The sequence below is a fragment of the Artemia sp. Qi Xiang Cuo genome, chromosome 8, assembly GCF_049724085.1.
Source record: "Artemia sp. Qi Xiang Cuo chromosome 8, ASM4972408v1, whole genome shotgun sequence".
Taxonomy (NCBI): Eukaryota; Metazoa; Arthropoda; class Branchiopoda; order Anostraca; family Artemiidae; genus Artemia; species Artemia sp. Qi Xiang Cuo.
In genome coordinates, this window is record NC_142801.1 from 46,209,989 (window position 1) to 46,229,240 (window position 19,252).

General features: G+C 34.4%; 1 protein-coding gene across 1 annotated transcript in view; it reads right to left on the reverse strand.

Moving 5' to 3' along the window:
* Nipped-A (Transcription-associated protein Nipped-A) overlaps positions 1-19,252 on the reverse strand; it is a 178,121-nt gene that overhangs the window by 84,015 nt on the left and 74,854 nt on the right. Inside the window, exons 12-16 of the mRNA XM_089093494.1 lie at positions 18,942-19,252; positions 17,953-18,091; positions 10,162-10,330; positions 8,109-8,336; positions 4,923-6,759 (exon numbers count right to left, since the gene is read on the reverse strand). Of these exons, the coding sequence (XP_088949620.1) occupies positions 4,923-6,759; positions 8,109-8,336; positions 10,162-10,330; positions 17,953-18,091; positions 18,942-19,252 (2,684 nt within the window). The remainder of the gene's footprint in view (positions 1-4,922; positions 6,760-8,108; positions 8,337-10,161; positions 10,331-17,952; positions 18,092-18,941) is intronic.

Consider the following 19,252-nt stretch of genomic DNA (forward strand, 5'->3'; position numbering starts at 1 on the left):
ACTTTTTGTTAATTTCCCTTGAATAGGAGTTGATTTTTCTTCTGTATCGTCTACATCAGAGGTTCCCAGCCACTTGTGTACATTAATGTGGGACTAAATGAGATTTATGGATGGTGGAGGAAAAGGATTTTAGGGTAGACCCAGACATAATTAATAAACAAATACCAAATATTATGAATAAATAAAATAATGTTTCCGAAAACAAATTATATTATTTTAAAAAAGTGGGTTCGAGAACGTGTTATTGAGGTTCAAAAGGAAGCAAATCTGAAAGGAAGTAGAGATCACCTGGTCTATTTCTTTGTGTTGTGACTGCGATATTTTTACTTCTTTTTCTTTTACTCTTACCCAATACGGAGAAAAGAATATTCCTTAAAAAGCAGTATAGGTTCTGTATTTTCTTGAAAGAACATACCCAAAAAGACACAAAAATAAAAACAAGGAAAAGAATACGTTCACCACTCATGTTTTATAAGGTTTTACAAACTAGATTTGATTTCATAGGCAGCGCAATAGCGCTGCCTAAGTAAAGAACGATGTTGGCACAATGTATTGATGATTATTTTTTGGTTTCCATACCAGGGCACTTCGTATCGAAGGAGTAGTCGTAGAAACTTCGAAAAAGGCTCATTCGATTGGAAATTGGAATGGTTAATACCATTTTAAATAGTCGAGAGTTATTTGAGGGCAACTAGCACCTCCTCCATTCCTACCATTTCCCGAAACACATCCAATCAAAATTTTGAGATAGCCATTTTGTTCAGCGTGGTTGATTCCAAGACATAAATTATATTTTTGAGGAGGACACTCCCCCACAGCCCTCAGGGCAAGGGTTTTAAGTTATGCCTTGGGGGCATATAAGAACGATGTTGGCACAATGAATTATTTATTATTTTTTTCCTTTAGACCAGGGCACTTTGTATCGAAGAATTTGTCGCAATGTATTAATGTATTTGTCGCACAAAATATTAATGATTTTTTTTTTTGGTTTCCATACCAGGGCACTTCGTATCGAAGGAGTAGTCGTAGAAACTGCGAAAAGGGCTCATTCAATTGGAAATTGGAGTGGCTTGTGCCCTTTTTAATATTCGAAAGTGATCGGAAGGCAATTAACACCCCTTCCACGCCCACTATTTCCCGAAACCAATCCAATCAAAATTTGAGATAGCCATTTTGTTCAGCGTAGCTGATTTCCAGATAGAAAATGTTTTTGAGGAGGACGTTCCCCCACAGCCCTCAGGCCAAGGGTTGTAAGCTATGCCGTGGGGGTATATAATATTTTAATAGAAAGCGTTGTCGTAGAAACTTCAAAAAAGACTCATTCGATTGGATATTCAAAGGGCTAGCGCCCTTTTTAATACTCAAAAGTGGCTGCACGGCAATTGACCCGCCTCTCTCGTCCACCTCTTCCCCAAACAAATCCAGTCCGAATTCTAATATAGCCACTTTTTCAACGGAAGCTGAAAGTCAAGCAGGCTACGTATTTGAAGCTGACAACCCCCCCCCCCCACATTCCTTAGGGCAAGGGTTGTAAGTTATGCCCTAGGGGCATATAAGGTTTTTTATAGAAAGCGTTGTCGTAGAAACTTCAAAATGGGCTCATTTGATTGGAAATTGAAATGACTAGTGCCATTTTTAATAGTCGAAAGTCATTGGAAGGCAACTTAGACCGCTTCTATGCCCACCATTTCCCCAAACACATCCAATCAAAATTTGAAGATAGCCATTTTGTTCAACGTTAGTTGAAAGTTCTAAAAAATATACCTTTGAGCAGGACACCCCCCCCCCCACAGTCTTTAGGGCAAGGGTTATAAGTTATGCCCTGGGGGCATATAAGGTTTTCATTGAAAGATTTGTCGTAGAAACTTGAAAAAGGGCTCATTCGATTGGAAATTCAAATGGCTAGTGCCATTTTTAATATTCGAAAGTGATTGGAGGGCAACTAACCCCCCTCTTACGCCCACCATTTATCCAAACACATCCAATCAAAATTTTGAGTTAGCAATTGTGTTCAACGCAGTTGTAAGTTCTGGAAATTAGGTCTTTGAGGATGACAACTCCTCCCCCTCAGAGCCCTCAGGGCAAGGGTTATAAGTTATGCCCTGGGGGCATATAAGGTTTCTATAACCCCTATGCCTTCCCAAGGCCAGAATAGAATTTGCACTTTACTGGAAAAAATACGAATGAATGTGAATTGCCAGTTTAATATACATATATTGATATTTAGTAATCGAAATGTTAATATTATTTGATTATTAAAGTTGTGAAAGTAAAAACATTTATATTTCTTCAGTAAAGAGCAAATTTTGTTCTGGCCTTGGGAAGGTATAGGGGTTTTGAGCCCTACTCATGTTAATTTCTGCTCGTTTCGAGTTTGACTCGGCTCTTTATTGTAATTTCTGTTCGTTTTGGGTTTCATTTATTTATCGATGCTGATTTGTGGTAGTTTCGCGCTTGGTAGATTGTTTGGTTTAATTTTTTGCTCATTTTTGGTTTAATGGAGTTCTTTACTTTTCTTTGAAAAACTTATTTTGTGGAAAAAGCATTTTTAATTAATCTAAAAAAAAGAAAAAAACAATTTAAACCAGAGTCCTCAACAGGTGTTTTCCTGGAATACTAGACTCCACAGTGTCAAAAATGTTGAAAATATTATTCAGACAATAAACTGTGAATAACAACAAAAAAAGTATGAAGCTAATGTTGAAAAGCATGTCCAGGGGCAAACCTGACCATGTCCACTGTTTTCTGACGTCTTGGCTGCAAAGGATTAGATTGAATCTACTTTCTATATTAAAAAGAGTGTTGACAAGAAACAAAAATTTTGACCCAAAACCCACAAAAAAAAATCCACCAAAAACTAACAAAAGCAAATTTGACTAATTACATTTTAGATGTGATTAAAAATTTCATGTTTCCCAACAACAGCTCACATATTACCAGGGTGGCAATCGGCGCCTGGTTATTGTCGGCAAAATGAACCTCAGCGTTCACCATTCGCACTATTTTTTTCATTCCTGATCTAGAGTTTTGTCAATGACGTTATTTTGTTTTAGAAATTGAGGTTTTTAAGCAAGTTTAATAAGAATAATAGGACAAACTAGCATCTTGATAAATTGGCAATTCTAAAATTTTCCGAAGTCCATACTATGATCAAAAAGGCTTGCATCATTTTTTGTATGCATACACTGAGCACCTCTTAAGATTATAATAAGTAAACTTGTGAGGAGTTTCAAGATTTAAGAAGTTTTAACTCCTTCTTCCCAGCATAAAAAATACTTCTGTTGGTTTAATTGTAAGCTTCAATATTTGTCAACATTACTTTAATAAGTTGTAAATTTTCTCATCATAACCCTTCTGATCTAAAATGACGAATATTTTCTTTGTCAGCTTATTTTATAGAAAATTCGATTTTTATAAGTTTTAATGTAGGGAAATCCTTAAATGCATTTACATGTCATTAAGTTTGCAAAGAAGTGAAAATCACCTGGATAGGGACATTACTTGAGTTAAAGCAAAATTTAAGACCTCTTTCAAATGCGTGTTTGACTTCAGAACTGAGGTCATGAAAATATAAGTCTTTTTTATACCTGGACATATATATTCATACCTGAAAACCGCGACTTTATAAGATTTTTCCATCAGTTGGTTGAAAATCATAAAACTATCATGGCAGTATCACATCTCATCAATGACGTCATGTTGGGAATATTTCATTAGATTTAAGGTGCTTTTGCCTGTAAATTTACAACGGCTTGCATTTATTAATGATAATGTTGCACGAATTTGGAAACTTTTATTTGGCTGATAGTTGGGTTATACTGCTTAGTCCTAGGTGATTGGATAGGTGAGTCAGATCAAGACCTTGTGCAGGTGCTTATTTATCTCAATTACTAAAGGAGCAAAACAGTTTTCTTATCTTTGTTCTGTTTTTCTTTTCAATTTTTTTTAACCGAATTTTAAAAATACATTTTTAATGTGTTTTTAGCCAAAAACACATTAAACTACAATACTTTTCGTCCATACCTTCGAAGGAAAGCAACACCTTCTGGAGCTGTTTGGTGTCATACATGTTTTTAGCTACGTTCTAGCTATGATTGTTATATGTTATATGTAATCGTTCTATTTTTTTTTAGCATACGTTATATATTCTAATTTTTACAAACGATTCTTTTTTTAATTTTACGCCCGCTACTACCATAAACTGCATTACTGCATTTGGGGGTCTTTTTCATTAAAACTGAATCCTCATTTTCCTTACTTTTCTTAAGACAGACACAGTTATAGAAGTTTCCACTTAACCAATTCAAACGATTAGACAGCATTTTAGATAACCTTAGTACTTTCAGGAAAATTAACAACACCAGAACCCTGTATGACTAACGGATCGGATTCACTTCGCTTTCTAATCTACCAGTTTTAAACCTCTTAAGGTTTAGCCCTTTCTCTAGTGTCTTTTTTCAAGGTTTTTTTTATTACTTTACTTAATTATTTTTAACATCATTTTATTAAGACCAAAATGTTATTTACGAAAGGTATTAGCTATTTTCACCTGGAAATATATATTAATAAAATGAGGACATACCATTTGACGATGTTGTATCATAGTTGAATGACCAACAATAATCTTAGTTTGACAATTTCACTGGCTTGTATAATCCTCGTTTTTCTCTTTTTTTACTATTGTTTCGTTTTGTCAATTTTTAGAACATAAGCTACAACAGCTACATTAAGAAATACTATCTTTTTCTTTCTTGTTTTACGCATCAACTTCTCTAACAATAAAACACTTTTATTTGTCTGACAAATTTGGTCTTATGGAATGCTATTCCAATTAAGAAGAAGGAATATAAAGATCAAAGTTTAAAAACTTTATAACTAATGTATCTACTCTAATTATTTACATCCTGACTGGGATAACATACCTGAAGGGACTTCCAGCTTCCATACCGGTTGCTCGTTCCGTCTGAAGTACCAGCTTGCATAATATTTCCAAAAACCTTGCAGAGGCTGCCGGAATTTGATGAAACAAGGCTATGATCTCTGCAGCAACCCTTACCTCATTAGAGTTTGTATTCATCAAGACAGTTCGTCCGGGTGTTGGTTTATTCTGAACAATTATCACTTCCAGCCATCTTCTTAGATGTTGCAACATCTGCTCACACAATTTTTCATTAAAAGTGTTTGGAAAAAGCTGTGTGGTGTAAGACAACCGTTGAATTATGTTCGGTGTCAGTTGCCTGTAGTCATTTAGATGAACAAGTAGCTGACGAACATTTAGGTGAACTGTCTCCATTTCAACTTGGCAACCAGCTGTGAAACTTTTTAAACATTCAAAAGCAGCTTCTTGCAGCTCTGTATTAGTTGATGATAAAGACTTGTATAGGTAGGAAAATATTTTCTCTTTGCATTGAGGAATATAATGGCAAGCTGCTAGTGCCTTTAAAGCAGACTTTCTCAATGGTGTCAAATCTGTTACAGACTTGTAGCACGGAAGTTTTTGAAGAGTAGTATCTTCAGCTTCACACAATGAAAAGAGCTCTGATAAGAATACCTTATGCTCAACAATATTGAAATCAATCGTAAACAGTCTTGGCTCAAGGGTTGTACAAAAAGTATTTCCATCCATTAATCCAATTTGGGCATTTACAGGCTGCAGTCTTAACGGATGTTTCTTAGGCGGTATCATGTCTACAAGTATCTCTTTATGAGGCTCCATTACCGAGGTTACCGTCTGACCAGTCAAGTGTGCTATCATCTGAAGCGACTTCATAGCTTGGTCACGAACTGAGGTATTAGGACTAGTGACCTGACGAACAAGTTCATGAGTAACGTCATGAAGGCTTTTCTTTTGGCTGGCTATCATTTCATCTGTCGCTGACACTGGCTCAAGTGGAGAAGCGCAAATGGATATTAATTTTTCTAAATTGGATTTTGCCATATCTAAGGCCCCACTACTGACTTCTCCCGAGAGATCCATCATAACGAAAAGAAGTGCTTTCAAAAAAATAAACTGATGGTCCAACACCCACTTCAAAGACATTTTCTCAAACAGAAACTTGATAGCAATGCAGCCACCGAGCTTTGAATACCATGCTCTTTCATAACAAAGCCCACACATTTTTTCCGCCAAACATTCCATAAAGCGAAGTTTGCACGCCCGCTCTTTAGAACCCAGCACTGTAACAGACGTTTCTAAAATTAATACTAGCGCCAAATGACCGGGCTTACATAATTCTTTTTCTTCGTGGCCCATAATAGTTGCAAGAGCGTCAATTAAAACAACAGGGTCTAATCCACTTATTCGATTAGGCGGCTTGCCGGGTACAGCCAATGGAAATGGCCCTGCTTGTTGCGCTATCGCCACTAGTGTATAATGACGCACTAGTGCAACCATTGTTTTCAGTACAGATTGACGCAATTCTTTTATTGCAGCAGCTATAAACATGGCAGTAACAGCCGTTTGTTGTGTGTTTCGTGTTTGGATATCAGGACACTTTTGAGAGTACGCAGGAGTCTGCAAATTAAATATTTCCCCTTCTGCAAAAGCGGTATGTGAAAGGAAATTCTGAAGAATGTGTTTTTCGTCATCAAGCTGCAATGAACAGGCCAGATAGCAACGGACAGTTTCCCAACATTGTTTTCGATAAAACGAATCCGTTGCGCTTGATTTCAAAGCGTTGTAGGCAGTCTCGATTATTTTCTCGACAGGTAGATTTACCACCGGCTTATAATCAGGAAAATAAAGCTGAACACAAGGACCTGAAAAAGACGTACAATCATGAGCACAAAAACTTAGTACTAACGTATATTCTCTTGAAAAGGAAGACGCGTCAAGCTCTTGCGTCTGCGAAGAGAATAAAGATTCTGAAAACTAATAAGTGAATAATTCCATAGCATCTAAAAAGCTTAAGGAAATTTTATAGCTTTAACAACCAGCAAACAATTTAACACGACTACAAAGACACGACAAACAAAGACGTTTTTTTCCCCTTTATTTAATAAGGTCTTTCGTTTTGAACTTTGCTTAACTTTAGTTTGGCCTTTAACTTTATGGACAAAGTTTAGTTCGTTTTATTCCTTATTTCCTAAAAACATTCAGTTGCCTATTGGTTCAACTGGGTCAATTCAGTCGGTACAAGAGTTTTAATTATAGATTAAATACTTATAGTCTATAACAATAAAAAAGAAAGCGAAAAAAATGGGGTTTTTAAAGGCCAAACGAAGAAATAAAAGAAAAATGCATTCACTCAAACAAACGAACCAGCAATTAAATAAGTTAGAAGAACTATGCGACCTAATTTCTGTTTTTAATCACTGCAGTTCTTGCAGACACCTTTTGAGATATAAGAGGTTGTTGATATGTATGTTTGTATGATTGGGAAGGTGGTTCAAGGTTTGTTTTGGGGATTACTAAAGTATCGGCTTCTCTTTTGAGAAAACCGAAATACAACTCATTTATTCTTAAATCACCTGAATATCTGTATTTATGTAACTAAACCCACTTCTTCGATTAAATTTTTTTCTTATATGTCACTTCCGTATATATCCGCCATTTCTTTTGTGTGCTCAGAAGCTGCTGATCAGACGAAGGTACTGAAAATCAAACAATTCTTTTAAATAGCCTAATTTTTGGAATCCACATTGAATTATTGAGGCTCTTCTTTGGTGTATAATAGACCAGGGATAAACATGTGAGTATGAATTTGGGCAGAGAATGGGAGGTTTAAACTTTAAGTTTTTTTCCGAAGGGGAATTTATTGGCAAATTATATCGGTATCGTATCGGTACGAAAGCGATATATTGGTATCGGACCCTTATACATATATAACGGTGTTCTTTCCAGGCTGAATTAATACAGAAATCATTAATTTAAAGACAGCTTTCATAGTCGTAGATAAAAATCACGAACTAAATGTCGCTTTCATTTACCAAAAATACAAGGAAGACCATCTACTTGAAAACACATAAAGATAAACTCCACAAAAAGTGCCGAAACATGATTTTCCACTAAATATTGACGACATTGCTTTAACGTAAACAATCGGAAGCTTGCTTCTCACGAGCAGTTTTACTACCATTTGCAAAAATACAATTGAAATTTAACTCACCAAATGATTCTTTATCATTGTATTCCAAAGCTTGTGCTTCAATGAGCATTTTCCTGTTGCCACCACCAAATTTGCCCAAAACTCTAAATGCTGACAAAGCAACGCCATCATTTTGGCTCCTCAAAGTCCTCCAAAGCGCTTGCATTAGCTCCGCTCGGACTGGTTGAATGTGCTCATATAAAAAGTCTGGTTGAAGGTTATCAACACAAAGTTCCAGAGTACGTAAGCCTGAAATTTATTTTGGTAGTGAAACTGAGATAGATTAGCAACAGATTATACACACAAGGATCATATCTGAATAACAGGGACCATAGGTGCACATAATTTTACATAAAATAAAATATATCTTTTTCTTTCACCTTTATATCTTCTCTTTCACTAAAACTAAATCAACTTTTTCTTGTAAAAAAAAGAAAAAAAAAATTAGTTTTTAAATGATTTGTAATAAAATTCCTGCTAATATTTTTTTTTTTACAATAAAATGATAAAACGACTTTCAATGGTAAGAGATTTCTAGAAAGGGTTTCAAAAGGAGAATAAGTAAAAAAGGGTAATTATCAACTAATTTTAAATCGTCAGAATCAGAAACTATTAAAGAAGTATAACGTTATCGGCCTCAAGAAGATCATACTTTTAGCTACATTTAGTTGGTTATGTTTTGATTTATTCCTTTTTATGAAGATAACAGTAAACATTCCATTTCTGGTTTCAATAATGGAAAATAATTACTGATCTTAGTCTAATAAGCTAAGTTTTGTGAAGTTGAATGCACATAAACAATGATCCAGTAAAATCCGTAATGAAAAAAAAGTGAACTAATTTCTTAATATTTTATCATTTTCTATTGATAATAGTTTATTATCATTTTCTTCAACTTCAAGCTCAGGATTTGTTTAAAATACAGATTTCCTGAATGGGGGAAGACGATTTCTTGAGCCCTCATTTTTGAAAATATTCGAATACATTTCCTCATTTTTGAAAATACTCATACGAAGATATTCAAGGTCACCTGCAACTATGGATCAACTGGAGGATGGCTCAGTTGAGGCATCAATTGGAGAATCAAGCAATATCTTTACCGTTCTTTGCTGCATTACCATAAGGCTTATCACAATTCTCGGCCAAAATACGAGTATAAGGCATCAATAAATCAACAAGCATCAACAGATATTGATGTGAAGTAAGGTTGAATGAAATATGGGACCCAGTATTGATACATTGAAGAAGCCTAGATCCATTCTAATTCTCCGGAAACAGTAATTCCTCTCTTAGAAAGAAAACGGATTGCAGAGATTTCAGCCTTGTCAAAGATATGCCAATCCACTTTCTTTTAGTTCGTCGTATTTCTTCCGTTCCATTTTATATCAATGGTGATTATTTTTCTGGGCGTTTAGTCATTTCATTTTTAGGCTCACGTGTTGGCAGAGAATTCAAATTGATTAAACCTAATGATGACACGGCACAGGACCAGTCAAAATATCGATTGATTTTCCAATTCCTGATGGGGTTAAACACTTATTTCAATTATGTCCACAAGGGAAATATAATCTTCCGGTTTCTTTGACCTTTATCATTATAACCTCGATAAAAAGAACATCAAAGATGTTTGGCCATATTACTATTTTCATCAAGACCTCGAGATAACTAATTTCAAAAATTTCGTTTTCAGTATCCTGTAAAATCTGAACGTTGTATTTGTTCCTCCATAAAATGGAGGGGGGATTCAATAGAAAGACTTCAAACCGGTTTATCATCAGACAAATTCTTTCACAATTCTTACTTTAACCTCTTTTTTTAGAACTGCCAGACTGAGAGTTTCTTCGATCGAGATCAAAGACAAAACAGCAAAATTCTCAACCAGATAGAATTTTTTCTTCAGTCAACATTACGGAACAGGATTAAATGACAAATAAAAAAGACAAGAGCCAAAGAGAAAACATCTGTTTCTTTTTTAATGTGAGCTTGTGTTGGTGACCTAAAGTTTAGTGGCCACTTTAAGAGAAGGGTAGAAATAACAGGAAAAAAAAGAAGATAAACTGAAGCTTCGAATCACCTTGGGAAACAAGAGTCGGAGATCCATTTAGAGCCGAGACTAAAGGATCCATTAACATCGGCAAATAAGGAAGCAATGATGATAATCTAACTGGTACTGTAAGACATAGTTCAACAAACAAATCTTTCATATGCTGTTTATGGAGCCCACTTTGAAGACTGTTAAGGCCCTAGAAGAGAAATAATTACGTAACAAAAAATAAACGATTCATACTTTCTGTTCGTTTCAAAAGTACTAGTTGAATTTATTGCTGGACCAACGATCTAACATTGTAAAGGAATAAACAGTTATAATCCTGAGGAAATGCTAGGAAGCCAGTTGAATATATGTGATTTACAGCACAGTCATGTTTCACGTAAAATCTCCAGGGTAGTTAGAATACATATGGCGTTTCGAAATTTTAAAGCTTGAGAAATGCATTACCCTACAATCTACTATTGTCACTCCTTGAGACAGGAGAATGGACGAAGTCACGCCAAAAAGCTTTGGGAAATATGATCTAAACCTGCCTGTCACATGGCACTCAAGGAGTAGTGACTCTTAAGGTAATATAGCCGATAAACTAACACAGCTTTACACTGCTACTTTGGCCTCAGCCAGTTTTGCGCTGCGATTGGTTGTTAATTTTGTTTTTTATTGTCCAACCTACCCTAATCATTAGAAATTTAGATGACAGAAAATAAAAACTAATCATAAAGTAATCGCAAGAGAAATTCTACAGTCCCTTTCTTACATCTTACGTCGGTTACCAGTCAAGGTTAAGAAAGAGCTGGAGACGTTTCAAAGTAAGAATAAACACAAATAATCATGTACTTACACTTAAATATCAGATTTTGTAGCTTAAAAAAAAAAAAAAAATCATTCGTTTGAAAAAATATTAAACAAAACGATCAGTTTATCAGTAATAAAATTCAAGCAAACAAGATACAGGAATTCCAAAAGCATCCAATCTGTTTCAAGTTGGCACATAAGTACCTCATCAGATAGAATTATGGGATACTTTGCTGCAAATGGAAACCCATATAAGACCTAAATAACAATAAGAAAAAAAAGATAACAACAATGATTTAAACTAGCAGTAAATATATAATTAACTTATGTTTATTCTGTACAAATTGTGAAAAAGACTATACTTATTCTCGGATTTAGTCTCTTTGAGTCTTTTTAAATCCAGATATTATTTCTATAGTTGCGTCTATTCACGAAAATTAAGAGGCGGGGGGGGGGGGAGGATCTATTTTATAAAAATCTAGGGAGGGGAGTGGAATTTTGTAGTTTTCCCACTTTTTCATCGAAAATACCGAAAAAATGCCCTTTTCAAATGCTAGGGAAGAGGGCGGCTAAAATGTAGGTGGGCTCATGCCCCCCCTCAACAGTTGACGCCACCATTTTTCTATCCTATTTTCCTCATTTAAAACAGAATCAAAACGTGGATTAGTTCAACTATAATATCACAAACGTAACTGTATCATAAGCTTTCTACGATCAAGTACATACCTTCTTGAAGCTTGTTTTAATTATGAATTAATTTTATTTTAGTTATATACCCATTTAATTTTCAGTAAATACATACAGAATTTTCAGTTAATGTTAAAATTTGCAAATTTTTAATTGTTTAATATAGATTAAAAGGACTAACCTTTGTCAATAAATCTTTCCGATACCACAATCAAAAAGCAATTGACCAACTTATACCTTTTTTTACAATCAGCCAGCGAATACAAGTAGGAACTGGCTTTTTCCCCTGAGCCACAAAAATTATTTTTATCCACTTGTGGAAAAAGCACTATGCTAATACACAAGTAAAAATTTAACGTTGGGATTCTTTATTGAACGGGTATTCAAACGAGTCGTTTGTTTATTCTATGTATTTTATATGAAGACTTAAACGAATTTTGTATTTATCAGACATACGAGCCGGAATTTAGAAAGTAACGTCCCTTTGTCTTTTACGTTCGATACAATTTACCGTCTTCAGTCAGAACTTAGCTTCAAAGTAGACGAAGTTTCTCAAACAGGAAAAAATTACTCAAGTTTTATGTTCACTGTGAGATATGCAACTTTCCTTTAAATCTACAGCTATGACATGCACTAAAAGGACAATATCCTTGGATTCATTTTTAAACTTCTTCCTAGAGAAGGATATTATTCTGCCATAACAATGGGAAAAGTGCCCTATTTTCATATTTTCCTTACAAAAAATCAAAAATAAATTTATAAAATGTAATTCTCAGCTTCTAAATGATAGAAAAATGGTTAACTACTTTTTAATAAGCCGGTACATTAAAGTCGGTTCAAAATAAGTGGGTACATTGAAGTACCAAGGACATTAGAATGAAAACATTTTTGCCACTTGGCTCCATCCTAGGTCTATCCATACCTGAAAACCAGGATATTCTATGATTTGTTTCACCTTTTTTTCGAACCGAATCGTGAAAAACAATATGCAGAAACTAATTCGGAAAATTCGATACCGCTTTTGGCACTTGATATTTCAAATATATCACAGAAACCTGGAAATAATTTAGTTATGTCTTTAGTTTTCCATTACGCAATATTTCATATTTATCCTCAATGGGGTAGTCTAATTTAATTCCTTATCATATATTTAGCGCTGGCCAAACAGGTTAGGATGATTTCAACGTCTTTGTTGCACTTGAATGTCTCATGTCTATTTTTTTTTGGTTCCTAAGTGAAACAATGAATGCAATATTTGTACTTTACGTGATTCAAGTTAAGTATAAAAGTGATACTTTTAGAAAAATATTTAGAAGGGACAAATACATTAGAATAGGATAATTGTTTTTTCAAAAAGATGCTCTTATAGGTAAGTCAACAACGAATAATTTGAAACCTTGAATAATTTTAAGAATAAACAAATTAATCCTAGCTTAGAGTTTCAGCTATCCCATGATGCATACACTTCTTTCCAATTCCTATTTGTTGACAAGATATTAGGGTTAGCCTATATTTTACTCATCCAGTCACTAGATTTTTACCCAGTTTGCTGCCAATTAATGGTTGTGTTTTCGTTCTGCTACAGCAATCGGGAAAGCTATACTTCTAGAGCTCCATGATGATATATTTTTTAGCTCATTTTCTGCTGATTTTTCATACACCTTCTGTGTTTTTAAACTTGGCGCCCTCTTTGTGTATAAACCGCATCCCTGAATTGAAGGTCTTTTGCGTTAAAAATTAAGTTCCCGGGCTTTCCTAATTTTTTAAGACGTATATGGCTGGGTAAGCTGAAGTTGAGATTGTAACTTGAAAATAATCTAAAACATAAACCTAAAAGAAATGATAGTTTCTTATTTATGCACCGGAAAAAACCTTGGTAAGAATGTTGGTAATTTTTTCTACATATGTATTGCCAAATTTCGACAAATGGGACAAGAAGACTCCATAGAATTTCACTTTCAATCGGAAATACCAGCCAGAGTTCAAATAGTAACATCTCTTGGTCGTTTACATGTGATAATATTTACCATCTTTGGTCAGACCTTAACATCAGAGATAACAAGTTCGCTTTCCTAGTTAGAAAAAACAATGCTTATAAACAAATGTTTCCTGTTTATGCACTATTAACAATGTAATGCTAGTAATTTTTTTAAACAGATATTTAAAGAAAACTTTTCGATAAATTTGGGAAGAAGACAATGTAATATTTCAATGTTAATCCTAAATACCACCCGGAGTTTACATAGGGACGTCACTTGGTCGTTTTCGCTTGGAAAAATTTCCTATCATCTACCAAAACTAAAGACAAAAGGCATGTGATGCAGATGTACAATTGGCCTATGCTGTGAAATGATAAAAGAGTGTCGGGTAGATAAGCATGCTTTGAAGCTAATTGAGATGAGGGTAGGGTATGTTGGAAGACAACTTATCGTTTAAAACTAAGATCGTTTAAAACTAAACGATCAACTTATTCGAACGATCCATTCATGTTTATTAATCAATATTTATTCTGAATAGCACTTTATTATCATGCAAACGCTCACAACATATAAAAAACTGCCGAGCTTGGTGCCACCAAGTCAGTTATGTCTTCATAGCCTACAGCGATGAATCAAACTGGCCTGTCAAATAACATGAGTACAATGAATAAAAGGAATAAAAATAAGTACTTATGTACACAAACATAAGTACATAAGTAAAATGTAAATAAAAGTAAGTAACATAAGTAAAATGAATAAAAATGAGGGCATAAATAAAAACGTAAGTACATTATAAAAACATACAGCGATGAATTCAACTGGCCTGTCAAATAAGAATGAAACAAACAAACTAACACATTGACAATACACATGACACATTAACATGATACATTACAATTTTCATTTATTTATAATTTAAACGAACGCTGGCACAAAACTCTTTCTATAACGCTCAGTTTTTGCATTAACAGGATCTGAATCGGGATTTTTTGCGCTTTTGATCGGGGTAACAGGGCTTTGGAGGGTAATAAGGGGCTGGGAGTATGCATTGAAAGCGTGAGTTACGACGCAGATTATTTTCGAAATTGGTACAAAGAGTAACACGTCGGTCTGCCAATGTAGGGAGGCGGAATTCCTCGAGGAGGAGAATGTAAGGCATTTTGTCATGCCCATAAATAATTCTCAGGGCTCTCTTCTGGATAATTTCTAGCCTATCAGACTGATCCACCGTAAGACCGAAATGCCACACTGGACAAGCATACTCAAGCTGTGGACAGATAAAAGATATATAAAGGTAAAGAATACGTGCTTTTGAGCATAAAAATTTAGCAAATAGCTTAAGAAGAGACAGAGACTCACTAGCCTGTTTAACAATAAAGCAAATGCGGGCCTCCCATTTCAAATCGCTAGTCAGTGTGATTCCTAAGAGTTTAGTTTTTTGTTGTAATTATTCCATTAGGTGTTGGGATTATAAATGATGGCTCTGATTTAAAAAAAAAACTAAAGGCCATAATATGAGATTTAAGAAAACTAAAGGTCATAATATGAGATTTATGAGAATTCACTTTCATTTTTGACTGGGCTACTTCACTCGCAACGTCTTTGAGAATTTCCATTGCACTGTTCTTAATATTTCTTCTGCACTTTTCGAGCAATGACATGTCATGTACAAACTTCCATCGATCGGTTGATTCATTAGCAAGATTACTAATTATTACCAAAAATAGTAAATAACCCAAAAGTATACCTTGCAGAACTCCGAAAGAAATAGGGAGTGAATCAGAATAGACACTTTTGCACTTAACAACTTGACTCTTATATGACAGAAAAGATGCAATAATACTGACTAGAAAATGAGGTACTTTAAATTCCTTAAGCAATTTTTCAACTAAAACATTACGTCTAACCAGATCAAAAGCCTTTTGGAGGTCGATTAAAAGGAGATTCAGCCAGGTATCTGGCTCGTCAAGTAGTTTATATACATTATCGAGAAGACTGACCAAATAATGTGTCGTTGATAAGCGTTTCATGTTTCTGAATTGTTGTTCAGTCATAAGTTCAAGGATCGTCTTTTGAAGCCAATCGGTTGCGAAGCTCTCATACAGTATAGAGAGTATTGTTGTTAAGGTATTTGGTCGGACTCTATAAAAATCCAAACTAACATTTTTCTTCTGTATGGGTATAATGAATCTTGTTTTCCAGCACTTAGGGAAGGAGCCACTTCTAGTTATTGCATTGAATATATTTAATAAAGATTTTGATAACTTATCAGGAAATGCTTTTACTAAATCAATTGGAATATTAAGGGGGAATATTGAAGTTCTCTTTAGTTTACGTATTTTCTCCTCAACATCAGCAGGCTGTACTACAGGGATATTCTGGTCTGGTGCTGGGGGGGAGGGGGAGGGAATATTACATGAGAAATCAGGGAGAGTTAGTACACTGGTGGCAAGATGTTTATTTGATGAATTAACAGTAGTGTCAGAGGGAACATCAAAATTAAAGTCAACATTTTTGACTGTTTTACCACTAATTTTCTTGACTGTATTATACCACTGCTTCGGTCTTGCTTTAAAGAGTTCACTTACTTTATTACGGTAATACTGCGCTGAAGCTTTCGAATCTGTTTTTTTTTTTATAAATTTCTTTAGTAGGTTAGCTTCTTCAGTTTTCCTTGGCAAAACAGTCTTAATTTTTGTCGGATTAAACTTTTTATTGTATCATTTATGTACGGCTTATCATTAGAACATATTTTCTTTTTTACCTCTGGAAAATTGAGTATATAATCATTGATAAGCTTTTCTTGGAAAAGTTCGGCTTTCTTATAGGACTCATCGGCAGCGAATATATCTTCCCATTGCTCTTCTGAAAGCCATGCTACAAAATTGAGCAGACCACTACCTGTAATTGGTCGATACTTAAATACATCAAATTTATACTTGTGGATATGATCTTGTATCAAATTTAGTAAAAGCGTAAAATGGTAACAGCCACCAAGTGGGGGAGGGGGAGGGAATTAGGTTTTTGATAGAATTCATACATGTTTGTACAATAAATGTCAAGGGAATAATTTCAAGGGAAGTACCACCTTTTGTTGTTGGGATATTAACAATTTGTTTTAAATTAAGTTCCCGACAAAGATGACTTGTATTTAGTTCATTTCCGTCACCGCTAAGTAGGATCCCAGCATTTGGATGTTTAGATTGGAGGTAATCAAGCGATGTATGGAGTTTTTCCGAAAAATCTTTACGGTGCTCTGAGTTTTGGCCGGCTGGATACAATGAAACAATGATATTAGTTAATGGGCGTGGTAGAACTTTCAGTTTAACTTTGATCCGAATTATTTTATCATACTCATTTATTCTCCTGGAACGTTTACTTCCTTTGGCGACAAATTATCACAACGAAAATCATTACCCCTCCACCTTTTTTACCAAGGTAATGATCATGTGGGCGAAATTTAATGAACTTATTAAAATAAGCCATCTTCAGAGTATCCAGGTTTTGGGACTGAACCTCGGTTATACAAATTAAATCTGATGCTAGCTTATTCGCCGGAATTTCAAGTTCTTCAAAATTAAGGCTTTCTGCATTACTTCATAACAACTTAGTCAAATGGTAACGTAATTTATTATTATTATGTTTACTACTATGAGTACCAGAAACACCCGTTTTATCTGGCAAACGATTGAAAACGAAGTTCGATGGTGAGGAGGTCTATGGACAATTTCTGTGGGTGGCTGGGATTTATCAGACTTAACAGGAATGGGGGTACTATGGGTAGACTCAAGATCAATTTGCCTAGTAGTAGCAGTAGGGTGACCCGAAGGGGGTACCAGGGACTTTCGACTCCCAAAATTAGGAGTAGCAGCATCCCTGTGCACCATATCATATTGAGGGCTTGAAAGAAGGGGGGTAAATCAATTGGAAGTGAGGATCAATACTTTGGGGTAAATCTAGGGAAGAGACGGCGGGAGTACTCTCGAAAAGAAGTCGAGAACTACTGGTTGGAGATGAAAGGGGTAAATTGGTGCTTCTTGTGCCAGCGCCAGTTTCCATTCCGATTGCATGTTTGCTTATTTCATAACTTATATTTAATTCTCTCGAATTTCTTTTGTAAAGATAAAACATTCTGAATAAGCTTACTTTTAACTAGCAATATTAAGAAAACATTTTAAGAAGAAAATAAAACAAACAAGCAAAAGCATTAAATTTGCCGATTACCCAAAAAATTGTTCAGTTGGACATCTAAATTACATAATTTTGGTCTGTGGCCAGTACTTAGCTAAGAATCAACGATATTGAAGAAGATTCGGGAAAAAAATGTATAGGAGGAATATAAGCCAAAACATACCTGAAGAAGAGTTGGAAGTAGAGGCAAAAACTCTTGATAAAGTAAATCATGACTTCCACCTCCTATTGACCGGAATAACGCGCGTAAAAGTAGGAAATAATTATATGGCTCCTTGGCAGTGAGAGCCAGATCCATCGACCTGCAAAAATTACAAGTTGAGCAATGTATTTAAAAAATGGAAACATGATAGACATTTCATAGAAATGTAAAGAAATTACAATGAAAAAAAAAGACAATTAAGTACTTACAAATGTAGCAAAGGTCTTGAATTAAGAATAATAATATAATTATTTCGAACAGCTTTAGTCATTTATTTATCTATTTTTAATTTTGTTATTTTTTGACATCGCTCATCAGCTACCGGTCTGCGTTTTTTCCTTTCGCAAATTAAAACCCATTAAACTATTACAGTCGAAACTTGTAATTTTAAAAAATTATAAAGTTATAAAAGCAATACTGAATCATGGTAATAAAATTTGTTATGACTGTCAAAAAGAAGTACTTTTCGCGTTATTTTAACGAAGATACTAACTTTTAAAGTAAAATGTTTAATAACTATACTATTATTAGTTATAATTACACAATTACAAATCAAATAATTTTAAAACTATTTTAAATATATTAAACACTATGTTTAATTTTAAATATAAGAACTATTACTATATTAAATATATTTAAAATATTACATTAATAAAATTACACTATTACACTAATTATTGAATTTAAGCCGGGATTTTTTGTTTTATTTTAATCAATGCCGTAGAAGATTATAATCCTGCAGATGGTATTATCATCATCTCGTAAATTCTGGTGAAAACAAAATTCATATTACACGGAAATTGGATATTATTGAAAATTTATTCAGCTTGGTTTGGTCGGGGAAGGAACAACACGACTAGCTAAACTGAATTAATAGTCTCGAACGGTCTTAATATAAAAAATATAAAAAAAATTAAACAATTAATAGAAAAAAAGAAAAATAATTTTACCTATTGACTATTTTGTGCAAATAGGGTTTTAGCATCAGTTCATTTTCTTGAGCAAACAGTTGAACACTGCCAAAAACAAGCTTGAAAAGTTTCAGATACAAATTACTTCGCTCAATACTGGCTCCCATGTCTTCCATCCGTGATAAAAGGAATTCCACCAGAACTGTTGCAAACACAGACGAAGTTGCTTGATTAGCAAGGAATGAGTTGGCAACCAATTGGAGAGCATAATTTTTATAGACGCGCTCGACGAAAAATTCAATGGTCTTTGTGAAAATCTCTTTGAAATTCTGAGGGGACAGCATGCTGAA